Source organism: Astyanax mexicanus, chromosome 18, assembly GCF_023375975.1.
Source record: "Astyanax mexicanus isolate ESR-SI-001 chromosome 18, AstMex3_surface, whole genome shotgun sequence".
NCBI lineage: Eukaryota > Metazoa > Chordata > Actinopteri > Characiformes > Acestrorhamphidae > Astyanax > Astyanax mexicanus.
The window spans coordinates 1,406,599-1,428,110 of record NC_064425.1 but is presented as its reverse complement, the minus strand read 5'-3'; the positions used below and the strand labels follow the sequence as shown (position 1 = coordinate 1,428,110).

The window sequence follows — 21,512 nt, the reverse complement described above, 5'->3', positions numbered from 1 at the left end:
CTTTTTACTCAGATCTTTACTTCTACTCTCTCTTAATGCAGTGCTGTTCAGTTGTAACGGCAAGTGTCATCACTGACAGCTCTGATGCAGCCCCTTGTGATCATCCATCTTCCTCTTGATTATATTCCAGAGATTTTTTTAATTTGGTAAAAATCAAAGAAACTTGTCATATTTAAGAGGTCTTTTTTCCAGAGCTGTATATATATATATATATATACAGGGGTCGGAGAATGAAACTGAAACACCTGGTTTTAGAGCACAATAATTGATTGTGGTGACGGACAGTTCTGGTGGAAACAGGAGAGTTGAGGTGCACATTGAATTCTGCGTGATTTGATCAGCCGTGGTTTTATGTTTTTTGGATACAATCCGGGTTAACACCCGAACATCCCTTTCAGACAGCTTCCTCTTACAGCGTCCACAGTTAATCCTGTTGGATGTGGTTGGTTCTCCTTGGTGGTATGCTGACATTACCCTGGATACCGTGGCTTTTGATGCATCACAAAGACTTGCTGTGCAATAGTGTGCAATTAATGAAGATTGAACACCAGGCTGCTCCAATTTAGCCATGAAACCCCTCACACTAAAATGACAGGTGTTTCAGTTTCATTGTCCAACCCCTGTATGTGTGTGTGTGTGTGTGTGTGTGTCTATATATGCTTGAATTTTTGCATATATATATATTTTTTTTTTTTTTTCATGTTTTACTACAACAAAAGTCCATTTTACACCAGAGTTCTCCTTTAAACCTCCTGTTCCAGAGATCCTCTACAGACAGACCTGCTTTACAGTAGTATACAGCTGTAATTACAGCGCTTTCAGTCTCCTGCTTAACTCTTATGTCGCTCAATTACACTAATATAGGGAATAATTACAGGTGGATTAATGTATGCAATTTTTTTGTCTTGGTGCAGGCCTGCATGGTGCTGTCAGGTCTTAGCCCTGTCTCGTGTCTCTGTGTGTCTTCCCCACGTGACCTGTGCTCCCCTGTGTCTCCCGTCTTAGTAGATTTCCACCTGTGTCTCATTTGTAGCTCCGCCCCTTCCCCAGGTGTTTCCAATTCTAGAGTGTTTCTTGTTTCTTTATATAGCCCTCGTCTACCACTTTGTCTCCGTCGGTCTTTGCACCTTCCCATGTTGTTTTGTCTTTCTCTCCGTTTAATAGTCTCTCTCAGTGTTTTCTTGTCTCCTAAGCCTTAGTCCCGTGTTTCTCGTTTATATCTTGTTTAATGTTTCTAGTTTCTTGTTTACTTACGTGTTCCCTAGTTCCTTGTATATACCCCTGCTTGAAGTTTCTTAGTTTATTCCATTGTATATATTTACCTTGCCCAGTTTAGTTAATCCTGTCTTGTTTTAGTTCCTTGTTTGTTAGTATTTTGGTTTATTATCTTTGTTACATGTTTACTTGTTTCTTTGTCTTTCTTTGTTATTTATTTAATCAATTTATTTATATCGCCCTTACCTGCACCTGTGTCCGCCTCCTCGTCTCCCTGCCTGGGTCACTTCGTGACAGGTGCATCATGTCATACATTTGTACATGACTATATTCCACTCATCTGTTTATTCTTTTGGAATGTAACTCTTTTTCTGTGGTGTATTACAAATACCGATACTTAGTTTACTTAGTTTAGTAATAGTTAATAGGCTGAAACAGACCACACAGCCCTGTAAACAGTATATGTAAGTACATTTAATGTAAATGCATTCAAAAGTCATTTATTTGACACACTTTGTATGCTAATACACAACAGTTTCCTTTCAAATTAAATGTTTTAATTTTTATTAAATATTTTTTTAAAAAGTTTAATATTAAAAACGTTAAATCATAAATTAGGGCATTTTTTGCAACGGTTGCGCAGAAGACTTTTGTTTTGACAGGTAGTGTAGAGGATTAGCTGCAATAGCTAATGGTTAACCGGCGATGCTAACTGTATTTCCGAGGTGAATTAATCCCTGTTTTTTAAATAATAGATTGATTTCTTGGTGCTGGTTAGGGTTGGTAGGATCTGTGGTTTGATATTAGTTGTGGATTATGACTGTAGTTCATATGAGATTATTCATATGAGTTATTTATTACATTCACAATGCGGGAATGCATTTGCTAGCTAGGCTAACAGACTGCAGATCTTAATAGAGATAGCGGCTAACTGGCGATGCTAACTGTATTTCCGAACTAAATTAATCTCTGTTTTTAATAGCAGATGTGTGTGTTTGTGCTGGTTAATGTAGTTTGTAGATCCTGTAGTTTTATAGGTATGTGGATTATGAATATAGTTTACTCCAGACTGTAGTTAAAGTTAAAACCTTTACAACACCAGAATGCAGCTGCTGTCGGTTCAGTGCTAATGCTAGTTAGGCTAACAGACTGCTGGTGTTAATCTGTTTAACTCTCGGATGCTGACTTTACATGTAGCCGTTCTGCTGTTCGGTGTTTCCAAAGTTAAAACTCTCCAGAAACTTGACTTTTTTTGTAGAATAACAGCCCGATATCCAATTCGTTGAATTACGTCAATATCGGCCCTGATACCGATACTGTATCAGATCGGTCCCATCTCTAATCTAAAGCAGCCTGTGTTGACCGTGCTGGTAAATCTCAATCTGTACTACTGTAATCTTAACTCTTAATGTAAACTCTTGAAAAAGTAAAGATCCTTCACATGGTTCATGCGGTTCTTTGATTCTTTGATTCTATGATTAAGGAGGTTGATATACAACATATATCCATTTCAGGCACCTTGAAGCACCTTTAAATTCAGCTACTGTGGTTTCCGAGTAGCTGCCTCGCTGATAAGAGCCTGTTTAGTAATGTCTGGCTCTGAGATCGTATATCTAACTGCAGGAGAAGCTGGCTAATTGGTTTGGACTGTTGTACAGCAACTGTTTCTCCTGTTCTGTTGCAGCGGTAATTGGCCTTCTCCTGTGCCTTTCGGAGGCAGATATCTAAGCATTTTCCTTTATCCAAGCAAGTGAGCGCAATTAACCAAAAAAACAAAAAGAAGAAAAGCCCTTTATTCCTTTTCTCTGAATTCAGTCTTGGCAGCTGAAATAAAACAGCGTGGAGAAAGGTCAGGGGGAAACCTGCCTCCAGTGTTCTAACACTTCTTCTTTTGTCTCTTTCTAGGGAAGAAGACCGGGGTATTTTTCCTTCCTGGACCCGTTCTCTCCAGGGGTCTGGCTCTTCATGCTGCTGGCATATCTGGCTGTTAGCTGTGTGCTTTTTCTGGTTGCCAGGTAAATACCCAGCTCCATGCTGACACCTGCTGATGCTGTATAGAAGAACTGATGCAATGCAACACCTTTACAATGGTCCAGCACATTTACATGCATGGTGATGCAGGAGGGCAAGGTCTTTCATGCTGGGGTGAAAAGAATGAATTGCTGCTTTTTTCTCGAGGCATTTCTGTAGTTCTTCCCTCCATGCTTTATCAGACCAGAGCAGAGCAGTAAGAGGGGTTGTACAGGGTTTATGTGAGGATTTCATCCCTGGAAAGAAGAGAAATTCATTGACCGATGGCTTTTGTTATATAGGCAATGTTTGCATTTGAAATTTAGACCATGGCTTTATTGTAAACCCTGTCCAAAGTGCGTCCTGATGCTCATTGCTATCTTACACCCCGTCAACACCATAGACCAGGGGTCTACAATTAAGTTTGCGTGCGGGAAAATGAAGTGTAATACAGACTAGAAGCTCTCCAGCCCAGAGGGTTGTTGAACCCAGTTGCAGAACAGTTGATCTCAAAGCAGGTAAACCCAATAAGAAGAGATAAATAAATAATTAAACACATCGCACCTCACGCAGGATCAAACCCCTGTCATTAGGGTCGCGTTGCAATACACGGCCGGGAAAAAACGCCCATATAAGGAGATGGGGAGCCTGAGTACGGGGCGGAAATATGAGAACCACACATGCCGAGCGCAACAGAGAGAGAGACAGGAAAGGAATGAAGAAAATACTTATAGAGAAGCATTTTTAATTTTTTAATTTTTTTTATTATCGTTCATTATACTTTAAACAACCTCACAAGCCAGATGTTTCATACTAGCGGGCTGCCTATTGCCGACGCCTGTTATAGACGTTTTTACATAGACGCCGCATAGCCTGCCTCCTGCCGTGTCAGCTTGGCCGCCATATTGCAGGAGTCAACCATGCAGCCCCCAGTACATTAAATTACACTGAGGAAGGTGTTTAATATACCTATAATAATCACAACTCTATCAAACTATCAATTTATACCCGATTTTCACACGGTTTGGTTTTGTTACAAACAGCAGAGATGTAGTAATGATTCAGGACGCTGTTATACATTACAAATAAGCGTTTTAATGCTGAAATACTTTGTATTATGCTTTTTAACAAAGACAGACATAAAATAACATTGCTGTTCCTTTAAATGAGCTACTGGTGTATCTTCACAGCGTGAACGAGAAGGTCAGTATCCTCTGCTGAGATGCACAAAGTGCCACGCTGTTAAGATATGAACGCGCCAAAGTCAGAGCACACCTGCCTCTTAAAGGGAATGACTACAGACACACCTATTAAACATTAAGAAAATTAAGCCCTATCAGGACAGGATTAGTTTCTCAGGGGGTTCTGGGGTAATTTTCTCTTTTATGGGTGTCCTCTGTGATTTTATATGTTTTTGTATTTCTCGGACGTCCTCTGAGAAAATAAATTACTCCACTGCCACTCACCGTAATTACACTTTGGGTGCGCCACGGTTTCCACGGAGATCCATGTTAAAAACACAGTAGCGAGTGGAAATGGAGGAGCTACTGAACAATGTGATGTCATGTGACCGAGAAAAAAAGCCTAAAAAAAAACTCACTGATCCTCCTGTTTTTTCAATTGCAGTCCGGATGCAGGAGTTTTACACCTTGAGAAACTAAAAGAGGGCTTTTTAGTTCATGCGTTTTGCATGTTTCAAGCTTCACAAGACGTATTTTTTGCAGGACACGCCCCAAAATCAATCTGTGCACAGCACGACTGACCATAAGGAGCTTTTACCATATGATGCTTTTAGATTCGTGCATTTGCTGGACCCGGAGTGCAGTAATGTTCGGTTGGTGCTGTTGCTGTTGTGCACTCTGCAGCACGTTGGCAGAGTGTCATTATTGTGCCGCGGGCACGCGTGTGCACTCCACATCTGTCCTCTGGGACTGAAAACAGGTTACACGGCCGCCGGGGACTGCAGGTGACTTCATGCTTTGTCAGCTGTTAAAGCTGCTCCTGACGAGATCCTGTTCTCCTTTTTCTCTCTTCTCCTCGAGCGCAGACTCACCCCCTACGAGTGGTACAATCCGCACCCCTGCCTGAAGGGACGGTGCAGTCTGCTGATTAACCAGTACTCTCTGGGGAACAGCTTCTGGTTCCCCGTCGGGGGCTTCATGCAGCAGGGCTCCACCATCGCCCCCAGAGCGCTGTCCACACGCTGTGTCAGCGGAGTATGGTAAGAGTACGCTCATATAAATAAATCGATCATTTCTCTGGAGAAGAAAAGCTTAAAATGACAAGAATAGAGCTTGACAGTTCATGAACACACATGAAATACCTGTTGTTTTCAACAGATAGATGTTAACTGGCAATATTAACCCTTGAATGACCTGAATTATAGAATTACAGTTATAGAAGAAAATGTAAAATGCTGTTTTCTGTCTGTAATGCACAGAAAAGACAATTCTAATATTCTACTATAAAATCTATATTCACTAAGAGAAATTGGTAGAGATTTATACTGTTACGACCCAGTCTAGGGTCAGGCCGTAACAGAAAATGAGAGTGGGCTCTCTCTCCAGACCCTCTGACAGACCAAACACAGACCAGACACTGAAAATGAATTAAATCAAAATTATTTTATTGATAAAAGTAAGGAAATATGACTTCAGGAGTGAGCATAGGCCAAAATAACAAATAAACCAACTAGCAAACAAAGAAAACTAACTGAACCTACCAAAATAACGAAAACAAAATACACAAACTACCCTGACTCCCTGTCTCCAAAACAGGAGAAAAAGGTAGCAAAACAAAATGGCACTCACCCCCTACTTTACCCAAAGACTAATGTAAACTATAACAAAAACTAAAGCAACAAACAGAATACAAAACGGAGGTGCCGGGTTGGTCTGAGCAGGAAGTTGTTCCAGGTCAGGAAAGGGGAGGAGCCCTGAACGTCTCCCCCAGGTCAAGATTTCTCTTGTCCTTTTATAGAGTGTGCCCCTGGTGGCCAATCACGGTCCTGCAACTAAAAACTAAACACAAACAGCACAGAGGGCACACAACAAAAAAAAACAATAAGACCAGGGACCGTAACAATATTAAAAGAGTACAACGCTTGTCGCTGGGGCTGAACCTTATATTGAGGTACAATATTGAGTACCTTTTAGTGAAAGTCTTTTTTGTACCAGTAAAAATGATAAAGATTATAAAGATTATCATCAACTGAATGTGTGTCAAGAGCTTGATCCAAAATTGTTTGGCTTTTAAATGAAAAATGTGCAATTAATATAAATATATTGTTTATTAATACAGTGATACAGAATACTAAATGTACCTTTTGGCTGCAGTTTAAATGGTACAAATCAGTAAGACAAATATTATAGCTTTGAGGGTACACTTATGAAAAGTGTACCTTTGATTACAAGAAATTACTTATATTATACCTGTTTGTTTAGTGTGTACAGTACATAAATCCAATTATCTAAAATAGGAAATAGTTTTTTTTTTATTTCCATTGCATTGAAGACTGTGTGTAATATTTTATATCATTTATATATCATGTTATTTCATAAACCATCCATAAACAGTAAAAACATGATTAAAAAGTGTTCAACATCACAGTAAATTACTAAAAATTACCTTTATTTAATTTGCCCCAATGACTCGACCAGGGGACCAAGGTACTGTTTCATTGGTTTATAAACGTGTTCATTGGCTGGTTTGTGGTCTATTCTGATGGACAACAAACAGCTATTAAATAGTATTATGTGGAACAAGACAAAAAAAAAATATTTCCACTGTAGTGCATGCAGGGTCTTAAATTATTAAGGAAATTAACTTTAAAATTAAAAAAGTGTTCAAAGTAAAAAAAATAGCCTAGTCTTGAAATACACAGCATTTTAAATAGAGATTTTACACTGTAAGAAAAATATAGTTTATACATGACTAGGATTAATTCTAAAGTCCAGAAAATTGAGTACTGTAGTAGCATGAGTACTAATGTTAACTCCAATGTTTTCTTTCAGATGTGAATAATAAAAAAATAAACAATTATTTTACATTTGCAATTTAAAAATATATTGTAACTTGCAGAAAATGACCATATTTTACCTTTTTTTACAGTGTACTATCATACTGTCACACACGCTCACATTCACTCTCCTACTATTCTTCTTATATAAAGCACTTCAGTTTCTGAATCAGTTTCTCTGATTTTGCTATTTATATGTTTATGTTTGAGTAAAATGAACATTGTTGTTTTATTCTATAAACTACAGACAACATTTCTCCCAAATTACAAATAAAAATATTCTCATTTAGAGCATTTATTTACAGAAAATGAGAAATGGCTGAAATAACAAAAAAAGATGCAGAGCTTTCAGACCTCAAATAATGCAAAGAAAAAAACAAGTTCATATTCATAAAGTTTTAAGAGTTCAGAAATAATCAATATTTGGTGGAATAATCCTGTTTGTTTTTTAATCACAGTTTTTTAATCATGCATCTTGGCATCATGTTCTCCTCCACCAGTCTTACACACTGCTTTTGGATAACTTTATGCTGCTTTACTCCTGGTGCAAAAATTCAAGCAGTTCAGTTTGGTGGTTTGATGGTTTGTGATCATCCATCTTCCTCTTGATTATATTCCAGAGATTTTCAATTTGGTAAAAATCAAAGAAACTCATCATTTTTAAGTGCTCTCTTATTTGACCCCAGTGGTCAGTGGTCTGTAGGTAATAGACATGGTAAAAGATACCTTTTCTCTGCCTGTTTTTTTTCTACTATGTTATTGTTCTGTCATTTTTATGGAGCTTTCAGTTCGCTGCACACCAAGGTCAGTCAGTGGAGAATAAAAGGAAGCTGGCGTGCAGCAGTCAGGAGATATATTTCATTTTTTCTCAGTCATGTTTCAATCTCTCGGTGGGAGGCTGGTCTGGTTTCATGGGTATGAGTTGAGCATTGTCTTGGTTTTAGAGCAATGCCAATGTGGTTTTGGGACTAAAAATCCAATTTTCTTCGAGGATTAAGCTTAATCTGCTTCTGGAAAACTGGCCTGTAGTGATTTTTCTACAGTCTGGCAGACTAAAAATATTTTTTTCTCTTGTTTGTTTTGTTATCCCTTCGTTCAGGGTTTGTACGGTCATGAAAAACCTGAAAAAGTCATGGAATTACGAAAAAAATTAAAATAAACAATGTCCAGGCCTGGATACGTTTTGGAAAAATAATAAAAATACCCTGAAATTTTTGTAAAAGACATGAAAATTTGGTCTACAAATCTTTTTTGTTTCAGTTTATCGATGGAGAAAATCTACAGTATTTCAAGCTACAAATACATCAGCTCAGAGTTAATTCAGTAATTTAGCCCTACATACCATGTGGAAAATATATATACTTATTTTTTAATGTTTATAACATATTGAAAAATTGTCTAAGTATGCTGTAAATATATAAAAAAAAACAGATTTATGTACATACTTAAAATATATTAAAACTACATTAATATTATGCTTTCATCAAATTTTCTAAAGTAAACTTTGATCATACTTTTTAAAAAGTATAATAAACAGTGTATTTCAAATAAAGTAAACTATTATAAAGTATACTTTTAGTTTAACATAATTAAATATACTTCTAAAATACTTATTTTCAAATATACTTTTGTAAATTTTTAGCAAAAAGCATGTTAAAAATAGCTGTTACAGTAGTTCACTTAAAATACAATGTATCATGTCACTGTTTAGAAAGTAAATTAAATAACTACTACTAGTTTAAAAAAATTAAGTAATTTTAGCTGTTAACACGCTAAAAATTATTGTAAAGTATATTAAAATATTTTTTATACACGACAAAGTATACTAGACGTGTGCTACTTACAAAAGACAGGAACAAGAAGCAAGTATATTTGTACTCTAATGTAAATAGATCACATATATAAATATATACAAAGTACAAATATACACGCTAACATTAATTCTTAGTACATTTCTAATATACTCAGTGTATAATAGTGATACAGCTGTAATACTCAATATTAAATGTATCATAATTTTACTGTAAGCTTATTTAAAATATGGGGTTAAATACATGAAGTAGTTTAAATGTTTAAATGTTACTTAAGTATATTTAAAATAGATCCATTTTAGTACAGTTAAGTACACTTAGCACAAATTAAGTAAGACTTTTATACTTTTTTAATACAATTAAAGTATAATAAGTACACAAATAGTTGTTCTATTTTATCCCTCTTTAAATATTCTGATTAATAATAAAGTGGCTAAAAGAACACTATAGTGCACTATAGTATAATAATGATTAGTATACTTTAATCTACTTTTTGTTTTTACTAAGGCAACATTTCGTGTGATTCATTTTAGGCCTACTATAATCAATTTTGATAATATTGATAATATGAATATTGATCATTTTGATTTTTTTTATTGTCCACCCTCGTGCAAAAAAGTAGATTAAAGTATACTAAGCTTTTTTTAACACACTTTTACGGTGGCCGAGAAAGCCCAGCGCAGTGCAAATTGAAAAGCGCTGCAAAAGCACAAAACACATCCATCAAAATTACAACACAGGCGCAGCAAATAGGAAAACGCGCTGCAAATAGAACCACAACACAACGGAATTTTCCCGGGGGACCTTAAAAGATGCTGTACCAGCTGTATACAAAGGACAATAAGAGGCAAACAAGCTTCTGAAAAGTAAGTAATGTTTATTACCTGTGATTACCACGGTTGTGTGCATATTATTAAAAGTTCTGCTTCACAAAACGCCTTGTTTGCCACTTATTGTCCTTTGTACACATAGCGAAGTCCGAGACGTTACTGAAGACGCAGCTTAGCTGGTACAGCATCTTTTAAGGTCCCCCGGGAAAATTCCGTTGTGTTGTGACTCACTTCCGTTGTGTTGTGGTTGTATTTGCAGCGCGTTTTTCTATTTGCTGCGCCTGTGTTGTAATTTTGATGGATGTGTTTTGTGCTTTTGCAGCGCTTTTCAATTTGCACTGCGTTGGGCTTTCTCGGCCACCGTACACTTTGCACAAAATGTACAAAAATATATTTGGAAATATTATTAAATATTATATAAGTAAATTGAATTATTATATTAAACTGAAAGTGTACTTCATAGTTTTTTTTTTAAGTACACTATATTGTACCTTTTTAAAAAGTATGATCAGTATGATTATTTTCAAACATTTGATGAAAGCATAATATTAATCTACTTTTAATATATTTTAAGTAAGTACATAAATCTGTATACTTAGACATTTCTCAGTAGGTTTTAAGTACAATTAAGTATATATATATATATATATATTTTTTTTCAGCAGGGCACGTCTGCACTGATGTTTTAAAAATCGTATGGTTGTTAAAATTAACCTTGAAGAAATTAAAAAAAGTCATGGAAAAATCTTGTAAATGTATTGTTTAAGATGTTTATGGTTTAAAACTGTTGGTTTTATGCAGGTGGGCGTTTACCCTGATCATCATCTCTTCCTACACGGCCAACCTGGCCGCCTTCCTCACTGTGCAGAGGATGGAGGTTCCCATAGAGTCCGTGGACGACCTGGCGGATCAGACGGCTATAGAGTACGGCACCATGCATGGCGGATCCACCATGACCTTCTTCCAGGTGAGCCGTCTGTCTGCTCAAGGTTAAAGGATCGATGCTGTGTCAGCAGGCTTATCGGACGTGTCAGCGCTGCTCTTACCTGCTCAGTCTTTATCTGTTCTATGTCTTAATGTCATTTACGTTCAATAATTCGATATATTTGCCCCCTCTCAGAGATATCGAGAGCTCCCAGCCTCTCGCTGTGGGGTTTTATAAGCCTGTGTGGATTTACCTGCTTCCTCACACAGATCTCCGCCTATTTAACACATTAACCCAAGCCCTGCTCCATCACATCCGCTCCAGACTGTCAGCACATCATCACGTCTTTGATTAGTCACATCAGTCATGCTGCTTAAATCTACAGGCTTCGCTGAATATTATGGAGTGAATTTTGTGAAATTCGTAATTAAAATTTTAGAGAAAAACAGAAAATTCACAAAACCACAAAATAAAAGCAAAGATTGGCAAAATCCAAACTGAAATAATTTTCAAATGACTGGAAGGACTAATAAAGTAACCAAGTATATTTAAAAATATGTATTTGCTATATATTTTTTCTCTTTTGAATTTTCAACAAAAAAAAAAAAATTGTCATTTTGATTTTTTTTATTTTGACTGTATAGAATTTACAGTGGCTTGCAAAGTATTTATATCCTTGAACTTTTCCACATTTTCCACCTTACAACCACAAACGTAAATGACTTAAATGTATTTAACTGAGATTTTAAGTGATAAACCAACACAAAGTATTGCACACGTGTGAAGTGGAACAAAAATAATACATGATTTACAAAATGTTTATCAAATAAAAAGCATTGAGCATTGTCTTGGTCTAAAGAGCAATGCCAATACTGTTTTGGGACTAAAAAGCTTCTGGAAAACTGGCCTGTAGTGGTTTGTTAGTGAGCACTAGTGAACAAACAGCATCATTAAGACCAAGAAGGATCCAGACAGCTCAGAGATAAAGTTGTGGAGAAGAAGTTTAAAGCAGGGTTAGGATATACAAACGTATCCCAAGCTTTAAGCATCTTAAAGAGCACTGTTTAATCCATCATGACAGATCAAGCAAGGAGAGCACTGGTCCGAGAAGCAGCCAAGAGGCCCATAGTCACTCTGGAGGAGCTGCAGAGATCCACTGTTAAAAGAAACATATGAAGTGCTGTTTGCAGTTGCAGCATCAACCTTTTTTTTTAACTCAAACTTGTACATTGAGTACATTCAGGGTGGCCCTCGTTTACAATGTAGCCGAGCAATTACATAGTGAAGGGATTGAAAATAGAATAAATAAGTAAAAAACCAGCATTTTAAAAAGATATATAAGATAATTATTTAAAAATATATTTTTAAATATTATTAAGATATAAAACAAATAAGGTAAAAATAAGAATTTAAGAGTAGGAATCATAAAATCAAAGGTTATAGAACTAATAAAAATTTAACTACAGATATATACATAAATCTAAACAAATAAAAAAATAAAATATAAATAAGCAATAACTTAAAACTTAATAAAATCTCAATAAATTACATTTAAGTTTCAATCAATCATCAACCTTTATTTAAACTCGGAGTTCATTGAGGGTGGCCCCTTGTTTACAGTGTTGCCGAGCAATTACATAGGAAATGGATTGACAAAAAACAAAATGTAAATAGAATAAATAAGTTAAAAAAACTGCATTTTAATAAGATATATAAGATAATTATTTAAAAATATATATTATTAAGATATAAGACAAATAAGGTAAAAATTAGAATTTAAAAGTAGGAATTATAAAATCATAGGTAAAAAAATCAAAGGTAATAGAACTAATAAAAAATCAACTACAGATATATAAATAAATCTAATTTATAAAATATAAATTAGCAATAACTAAAAACTGTAAAATAAAAGAAAAGAAAGTTTGTGGTTGTAAGGTGATGACAAAATGTGGAACAGTTGAAGTTGAAGCTGAGAAATGTTAGCGATGCGAACTTTTTTTTTTTTTTTCTGATCAGAACTCCCGTTATCAGACGTATCAGCGCATGTGGAACTTCATGCACTCTAAGCAGCCCAGCGTGTTCGTGAAGAGCACGGAGGAGGGCATCGCACGCGTGCTGAACTCCAACTACGCCTACCTGCTGGAGAGCACCATGAACGAGTACTACAGACAGCGCAACTGCAACCTCACGCAGATAGGAGGTCTGCTGGACACCAAGGGCTACGGCATCGGCATGCCTCTGGGTGAGGACTCGAGATCAGATCTGAGATTTCAGCTGTTTTAAAGTTTAGTTTTGAAGGAACTTTATGGTGGGCAACAAAGGTAATCTTGGTGTAGATCTGCTTATTAGTTCTGAATCTGCGGTAGGGGTGGGAGATAGCGATACTCTTGGTGATATGACAAAGAAAACACTGAATTAAAAAAACATATATTTAAAGAATACACTACTGCAACATAAATAAAAATAAAAATTACATTTTATTATTGTAAAATGTAGTGTAATGGGATTGAGGAGTGCTACACTAGTGCTAGTAGCTCTCCAGCCCAGAGGGTTGTTGAACCCAATTGCAGTTGAACACTTGATCTCAAAGCAGGGATCGAACCCGTGTCGTCAGGGTCGTGCTCCAATACACTACTGCTGCTCTGGCTAGTGAATTACTGGAACATGACTGGGAAAAAATGCCCTCATAAGGAGATAGGGGAGCCCAAGAACAAGCAAAAAAACGAGAACGGGCAAAAACTAAAGTAACAACAAGCGCAACAGAGAGAGAAAGACAGGGGAGGCATGTAAACAAAAACTCACCAGAGAAGCATTTTATGTATTATTTTTATCTTTTTTCATTATCGTTTGTTATAGTGTTCAAACAACCTCACAGGCCTATCACCTACCACTGGCATATGATACAATATGATATGACACACCCCTAACTGAGATATTAAAAAATATACAAGAATTTTATTATCAGATTTGCAGTAACAGAAGTCAATGATCCAGAATTATTAGTCATGATATTAATAATAATAATAATGCATTTCTCCAAATATCTCCATATATCCAGAATTAAAGTAAAATAAATGATACTGTACAGATATAATCTGTCTCTAGTAGATATATAATGGGAAATGAGAACAGTGTGATTTTTTCTTTTACTAAAAACAGTAAAAAAAGTAGAACCCTGATGTGATAATTAGGGGTGGGTGATATGGTACCATATTTCAGGGTATAATATCGATATAGTTCACCATATTCAAAAATGTTGGTGATATTATCGCGTACGATACAACATGGCGATACACCCCTAATTTGCAGTACCCTTGCCCTTCACATTTTAGTGATTTACTCGCATTTAGCAGCATGTGTCGCATAGGCCAGGCGTCACTCCCCCAGTCTCAAGGAAAACGTAAAATATACTGTAGTGAATCTGCAGTAGTGTTCCATGTTTCCTAACTGTTAAAATTCATTGTTACGGGGCGCTGAGTGGTCCAGCGGTCTAAGACGCTGCCATTATGAGCAGGAGGTTGCAGGTTCGAACCCCCACTTATGCAGCTTTACCATTAAGCTGCCGGCGCTCAGAGGGAGCACAATTGGCCCTGCTCCCTCCGGGTGGGTACAGTAGATTGCGTTTTCTCATCACATCACTTCTAGGGTGATGTCTGCAGCACAGGGCGTCTGTGAGCTGATGTATCAGAACCAAGTCACTGCGCTATCCTCCGAGTGTTAGCGCTGTAATGCTACTCGCCAGTGCTGCTGCAGCTCAAAAAGAGGCGGTGGCTGACTTCACATGTATCGGAGGAGGCGTGTGTTAGCATGTTAGCATCACTAGTGATAGGGGGAGTCCTAACGAGTGGGTTGGGTAATTGGCTGTGCTAAATTGGAGAGAAAATTCACGTCCAAATTGCATCCACATTAATGCAGGAGGCCCTGCACTCATATTGTGCAGGTCAGTGCAGCACTCTTCAGCTTCCATGCGACATGGCAAAATTCATACCACAAAAACTATTTAGTAAAAGCATTGTGAGGAAAACAGGAGTCTATGATTGATTAAACTTTCTGATTTATTGATTTATCTCTCTCCACGTTTGTTGTTGTTTCTTCAGGCTCAGTGTATCGGGATGAGTTTGATCTGGCGATCCTCAGACTGCAGGAGGAGAACCGGCTGGAGATCCTCAAAAGAAAGTGGTGGGATGGTGGAAAGTGTCCGAAAGAGGAGGACCATCGAGCCAAAGGTGCAGTTCCTATTTTTCAGTATAAAAATGAGGTTTATACTGTAGAAACAATCTGTAAAAGGGTGAAGGTGAAGAATATCTCATTAAACACATTGAACATACTTCTCATAGTTTTATTCTGTTCTTTTGAAGGATCAAGGATCATATTTGTATTCTCACTCATTCCTAATTTATTTCACTTTTGAATATAAAATCCTCAGCCTGTCTAGATACTTTTTTCACATAACAGAGTTGTTCTATTAGTATAAATTCTAATTTAACCAAGGTGCGGTATTGAATTGAATCACAATTAGATCATCTTTATGTTAAATTACATAAGCAAAGTATACTCTTTAATTATTAAGCTTTACGTATAAGTTTAAATACACATACAACATTTTTATTTCTATACTTCATTGTGACGAATACCAGGAGCCGGGGAGACAAACGCTGATTAGAAAATTTAGGTTTGTTTACAGGGCTATGCAAACAGAGGTAGTGAGGGACAGGCAAGGTCAAAACCATTAGTGTTAGCGGCTAACCGCTAATTGGTAATGCTAATAAGATAAGATAAGATAGCACTTTAATGATCCTGAAGGAAATTGCAGTGTCACAGTACTGTACATATTGCACACATGATCAAACATACATTAAGAAAATAAAAACAACAAAAGTTAAAGAGCAATTAGCACACAAAAAAGATAAATAAAAATAAAAATAATAAGCATGGCTAATGAGGGTATTTTAGGTGTATTCAGAGGCAGCATATGTATTGCAGTTGAAAAAATAAATAAATTTTACTACTAGGGACTATTTATACAGACAAGAACAGGTGGAAATGATTAGCAATCAGTCAGTAGCTTGGTGATGCAGAGCGCTTAAGAGACACGTGACTCAGTGTCAGTGTAGTTTAGAGGCTGAGGCTGCTGGGAAACGGAGTCTTTTTGCTGAGAGGCTTCAGAAGCAGGCAGATTGACAGCTTCAGGCATCATGTTTAGCCAGTATCATTAGCATGTGGCTTTAAAAATCGCTCTCAGCGGATGTAATTTTGTAATATGTAATTTTACGTTGTTTTTATATGTGTTTGTATATGCAGGTCTCGGCATGGAGAACATCGGTGGGATCTTCGTGGTGCTGGTGTGTGGTCTGTTAGTAGCTATCTTCATGGCTGTGCTGGAGTTTGTATGGATGCTGCGTCAGACTCCAGGAACAGAGGTGAGAGAGGACTATTTTACCTGCCTCTGCTTTATGTCCTTCTCCCCGCCCACGAGCCTTTCCTCCTGAGCCCTTTCCCCATGTCCAGCCCCACCCGGCCCTCCAGCCTTACAGCACAAACACCACAGAGCTTACCTCACACAGGTGCACTGAGTCCACGGGTCTCCACTGGCCTGTACCTGCTCTACAGGTAGTACTCAGGGGTTCATTGCTACCTTTATAGAGTTCAGTTTAACTTTTAACTGTATTTTTCGCACTATAAGGTGCACTGGATTGTAAGGCACATTTTATGTGACACTAGTAAGGAACAGGGGTGGCGAGACCTATAAAGCTAAGCCAAGTTAAGTAAACAAAACTGTAATTCTAAAGAAAAAAACATTTTCAACAAGCGCTGGATGTTAATCCACACAGATTTATTTTGGTGAGAATAATCATTTATAATTAATTTTGATTATAGTTTTAGTTGATTTTTGGTTTTATTGTCTATGTCTGCACTGATGTTTTAAAAATCATATGGTCATGAAAATTTGGCTTGAACGCCTGAAAAATCATGAAACTGTATTGATTAAAACATTGGTATGAACGCTGCTAGATACTTTTTTTCACATAACAGAGTTGTTCTATCAGTGTAATTCTAATTCATCCAAGGTGTTGTATTGAAATAAATATAAAAATTAGATAATCTTTATTAAATTACATAAGCAAAGTATACTCTTCAATTATTATGGTTTACATATACGTTTGAAGACACATGCAAACAGTTTATTTGGGTGAGTAAGTCACTTCTGTTTTTAATTACAGTAAATTGCTGGAGTTTACTGGAGCATTAGCATTAGTGGCTAACCGCTAGCGGGTAATGCTAATGCTGCTCCAGCAGTGCTAGCTAGGGTTAGCAACAGGCTATACAGCAGGGTCGATATAATAATCACCTATGAATGGGCAAACAGTCAGTGCTTAGAGTTAGAGTTAGCGGCTAATGCTACTGTACAACACTGTATTTCAGTGGAGTAGCTTTTCTGGTCCCTATTACCTGACTGCTAAAATTCATACATAAGATGTATTGACGATTTTTTTAAGGAAAATTGAAGTATTTTTTTAAGTGCTCCTTATAGTGCGAAAAATATGGCACTAATGTAGTATATCTTTTTTTTTTTGTATTATTGTGTGTTTCTTGTATTAGATTGGATTAGATTGTTTTTAAGAAAACACTGTGATTTTGCTTTTTGCTAAATAAACCTTCAGAGTTTTCTCAGTAGAACCGCAGGACGTGTGACTTCTTTGTGGGGGGGGGGTGTATATGCATAAAAGGGGCTAAGTGATAAATATATATATATTTTTTTATTGTGTGTCAAGGGTAGACACCATGTGCTGATGTGCTTTTGTTAGCATACGTTTGAACATATGTGAGGGGAAACATCGGCTGAGTGTCAGACTGCGGGCTCCTGCCGGTCCGTTCTGTTACCATCTGTCTGCTGCATCTGAATTAATTCAGTTAACAGTGGATAAAGAACTAATTATACGCCCCTTTTTGTTAAAACTCAATTTTTAGGTATTTCCTGACTCAGCATACCTACACATATTTAACAGCTGGTGTTTCTACGATATTTTAAAGGTCTATAAGTGTTTTGAAAGTGAGACATTTTGTCATTAGAGCCAAACCAAGGACAGACATTCGCAGAAACCAATCAAAAATGTATTAACAAAGGTGTTAGACTTATAGGAGTAGTCAGAGACAGGCAGGGTCAGTATCAAAATGACAGTAATTGTAAATAACATACCAGAGAGAGCAGGATACAGAGTAGATGATGGGGAAATCCAAAAGGTAAAGGTCTAGACATGAAGAGTGGACTTAATTAAAAAATATATATAATAAGGTTCGGCAATGATAAACAATCGATAGAAGGGGCTATGGCAAAAAAGTAGTCAAAAAACAAAAAAACAAGTCGGCAACAATAGTAATAGATAGGGTAGATTCAATATCCAGCGATGGACAAAGAAAACAAAGGGGTATATATACAGGACAGAACAGGTGCGTGCAATCAGAAGCTCGGAGAGTGTGAACACTGTAGTGTTACATGATCAGCAGAGTTAGGGAAGTCCGGTAAGAGAGCATGCTGGGAATTGGAGTCTTTGTTTTAAAGTTCAGAGTCCACAGCAGTCCATTGCATTTTGTAATTTTGGTTTGATATAAATCATTCCAAAGGATTGATTTACTTGGTGAGGAAAAAACACTCATTCACAACATCTTTTCAAGTTCGAAACACTCCAGATAACCTAGATATTTCACTATCTATTGAATAATATCTACAGTTACTTTAAGAGCCTCCTTCAAGAAATTAAAAACAGAGTACATATAGCTCTGGAAAAAATGAAGGTCGCACTTCAGTTTCTGAATCAGTTTCTCTGATTTTGCTATTTATAGGTTTATGTTTGAGTAAAATGAACATTGTTGTTTTATTCTATAAACTACAGACAACATTTCTCCCAAATTCCAAATAAAAATATTCTCATTTAGAGCATTTATTTACAGAAAATGAGAAATGACTGAAATAACAAAAAGATGCAGAACTTTCAGACCTCAAATAATGCAAAGAAAACCAGTTCATATTCATAAAGTTTTAAGAGTTCAGAAATCAATATTTGGTGGAATAAATCTTGGCATCATGTTCTCCTCCACCAGTCTTACACACTGCTTTTGGATAACTTTATACTGCTTTACTCCTGGTGCAAAAATTCAAGCAGTTCAGTTTGGTGGTTTGATGGCTTGTGATCATCCATCTTCCTCTTGATTATATTCCAGAGGTTTTTAATTTGGTAAAATCAAAGAAAATCATACTTTTTAAGTGCTCTCTTATTTTTCTCCAGATCTGTATATGTTACTGTATCTTTTCAGCAACATTTAATATAATAAACATACAGCATATTACTGCATGATGGCTTTCAGTGCTTTCAGGCTGTTATGAATGTGGTACATATATATGTATACCGTATTTTTCGGACTATAAGGCGCACTTAAAAACTTTTAATTTTCACAAAAATTGACAGTGCGTCTTATAATACGGTGCACCTTTTGTATGGATTTTACTCGTCAGGTTGTAAGGAGCAGTAAACACACACTCCGTGCAGCGTTATAGAGAGTTTCAGTGCTATACAGAGTCCAGAGCCGTGCAGCTCCGAGGCTGGAGCAGCAATAGCATTAGCTAGATGCTAACCGCTAAGCTAGCTAGCTTATTCACTGAGATCAGTATTATCTAAATTTTACTCGTCAGGTTGTAAGGAGCAGTAAACACACACTCCGTGCAGCGTTATAGAGAGTTTCAGTGCTATACAGAGTCCAGAGCCGTGCAGCTCCGAGGCTGGAGCAGCAATAGCATTAGCTAGCTTATTCACTGTTCAGAGATCAGTATTATCTAAATTTTACCCGTCAGGTGTAAGGAGCAGTAAACACACACTCCGTGCAGAGCCGTGCCGCTCCGAGGCTGGAGCAGCAATAGCATTAGCTAGATGCTAACCGCTTAGCTAGCTAGCTTTTTCACTGTTCAGAGATCAGTATTTTCTAAATTTAGCACTTTTAATACTGCTGGAGCAGTATTATTAGAGTTAGATGCTAATCGCTAAGCGTTCACCGTTCAGAGGTGAGTTATCCTGTAAGTCTGTGCTGTTTTGCCTGGCTAGCATTAGCTAGATGCTAAGCGCTAACTCTCTCAGAGGTGAGTTTTATCAGCCTGTAATCTGCTTGTTTACCGTGTTAAAACAAGCTACGGGGGACGAATCGCTAGCTAATATCTCACTGTCTTACCAGAACACGCAGGATTACTCAGTGTAACGCTGTCGTTTAAGTTTGGGTTAACTTTATTAGTTTAGGTGACTAGCTAGCGTGCTAGCGGATAGCTATGCTAACACTGGTGCAGCAAGCCTTAGTGGACATCTGGAAATCTAAGCTTACTGTAAATAAACTGAAGCACGTTACTCACCCAAATAAACAGTTTTCAGGAGAGGAATCTGTGTAGATTAATATCCAGCACTCGTTTGACTTTGAAAGAGCTAGATTTGTATACTGAGACGCTCCACCGGCAAGCGACCACCCCCGGTGGGGGAAGGGAAAACCCCTGTTCACTTTGACATAGGCACCCTTTCTAGTGTCACTTAACGCGCCTTATAATGTGATGCGCCCTATGTATGGAAAAATAGCAGAAAATAGGCGTTCTTTGATAGTGCGTCTTATAATACGGTGCGCCTTATAGTCCGAAAAATACGGTATGTTGTATATGTGTTTTTATTGTTTTTGTACTGCGTTTGCTTGCAGCTTTCTTTCTGTATTGTGTGTTGAGTGTGTGTGGGTGTGAAAGGAATTTATATATGTGGTTATTCAGTATTCAAGGTCTGCCTTGGAGCTGGCATGGCTGAGAGAGCAGGCGGTGTGTCCATCGGTGTAAAAAAGTACTGCGGATGAGAAGCAATTAGTAGAGTAAACTGAGATTAGCACTGAAACCTCCCACCTATAACTGCAGATTCAGTGAGAATCGAGCAAAAAGTCAATTTTCCATACTTTTTTCTTTTTTCCAGATGTAGCTGAATGGACAAAACATTGCATGAGAAAGTCGTAATTATTTTTTTTTGGCCAACTTGACCATTAAAGACCAGCTTAGACCATCTAAAACCAGTTACCAGCTAAAGCTAATCTTGAGCTTGATTCGCTAGCAGCCTTAATAATCACACAACCTCTGTAATTATTCGTTGTATAACTTTAAATAGACCAAAATAGGTGGTTTATGACAATGTTTGACATAAGGCCCTATCGTACACCCTGAGCAAGGTGTGTCATGATGCTCTCTGCTATCTTTCACCCGTAAACACTCTATTAAAAAGCCTGTTTCTATCTTGGCGTGGAACTTACAAGTGCGCCACTGACTGATTTAAACCCTGACAACAGTCAGTCGTTACCCACTGTTAAGATACCAACACTGCAAAGTCAAAGCACATCTGGCTCTTAAAGGGAATGGCAAATGATACGCTGATTGGTTTACTTTATTTTCTGCTCAAAAACTTCTGGCCTGTTTCAATCTGGGAGTGTAACTCACAAGTGCGCCACTGACTGATTTAAACCCTGACAACAGTCAAGCGTTACCCGCTGTTAAAGCTAGTTTGGAGCTGGATTCACTAGCAGCCTAAATAACCACACAACCACTGTAATTAGTAATTTTATAACTTTAAATAGACCAAAATATGTGGTTTATGACACTGTGCCCTATCGTACACCTTGTGCAAGGTGCGTCGCTATGC

At 37.2% G+C, this 21,512-nt stretch overlaps 1 protein-coding gene across 3 annotated transcripts in view; it reads left to right on the top strand.

Moving 5' to 3' along the window:
* Positions 1 to 21,512, top strand: part of grik4 (glutamate receptor, ionotropic, kainate 4) — a 1,128,391-nt gene that overhangs the window by 785,126 nt on the left and 321,753 nt on the right. For 2 of the 3 annotated variants that reach the window (XM_049467192.1, XM_049467193.1), the window contains 6 exons: positions 3,121 to 3,230; positions 5,273 to 5,446; positions 10,686 to 10,851; positions 12,826 to 13,051; positions 14,907 to 15,035; positions 16,111 to 16,229. In XM_049467192.1, coding sequence (XP_049323149.1) covers positions 3,121 to 3,230; positions 5,273 to 5,446; positions 10,686 to 10,851; positions 12,826 to 13,051; positions 14,907 to 15,035; positions 16,111 to 16,229 — 924 coding nt within the window. Of the gene's footprint in view, positions 1 to 3,120; positions 3,231 to 5,272; positions 5,447 to 10,685; positions 10,852 to 12,825; positions 13,052 to 14,906; positions 15,036 to 16,110; positions 19,032 to 21,512 lie in introns of all 3 variants that reach the window. The other variant, XR_007425334.1, reaches the window with a different exon arrangement.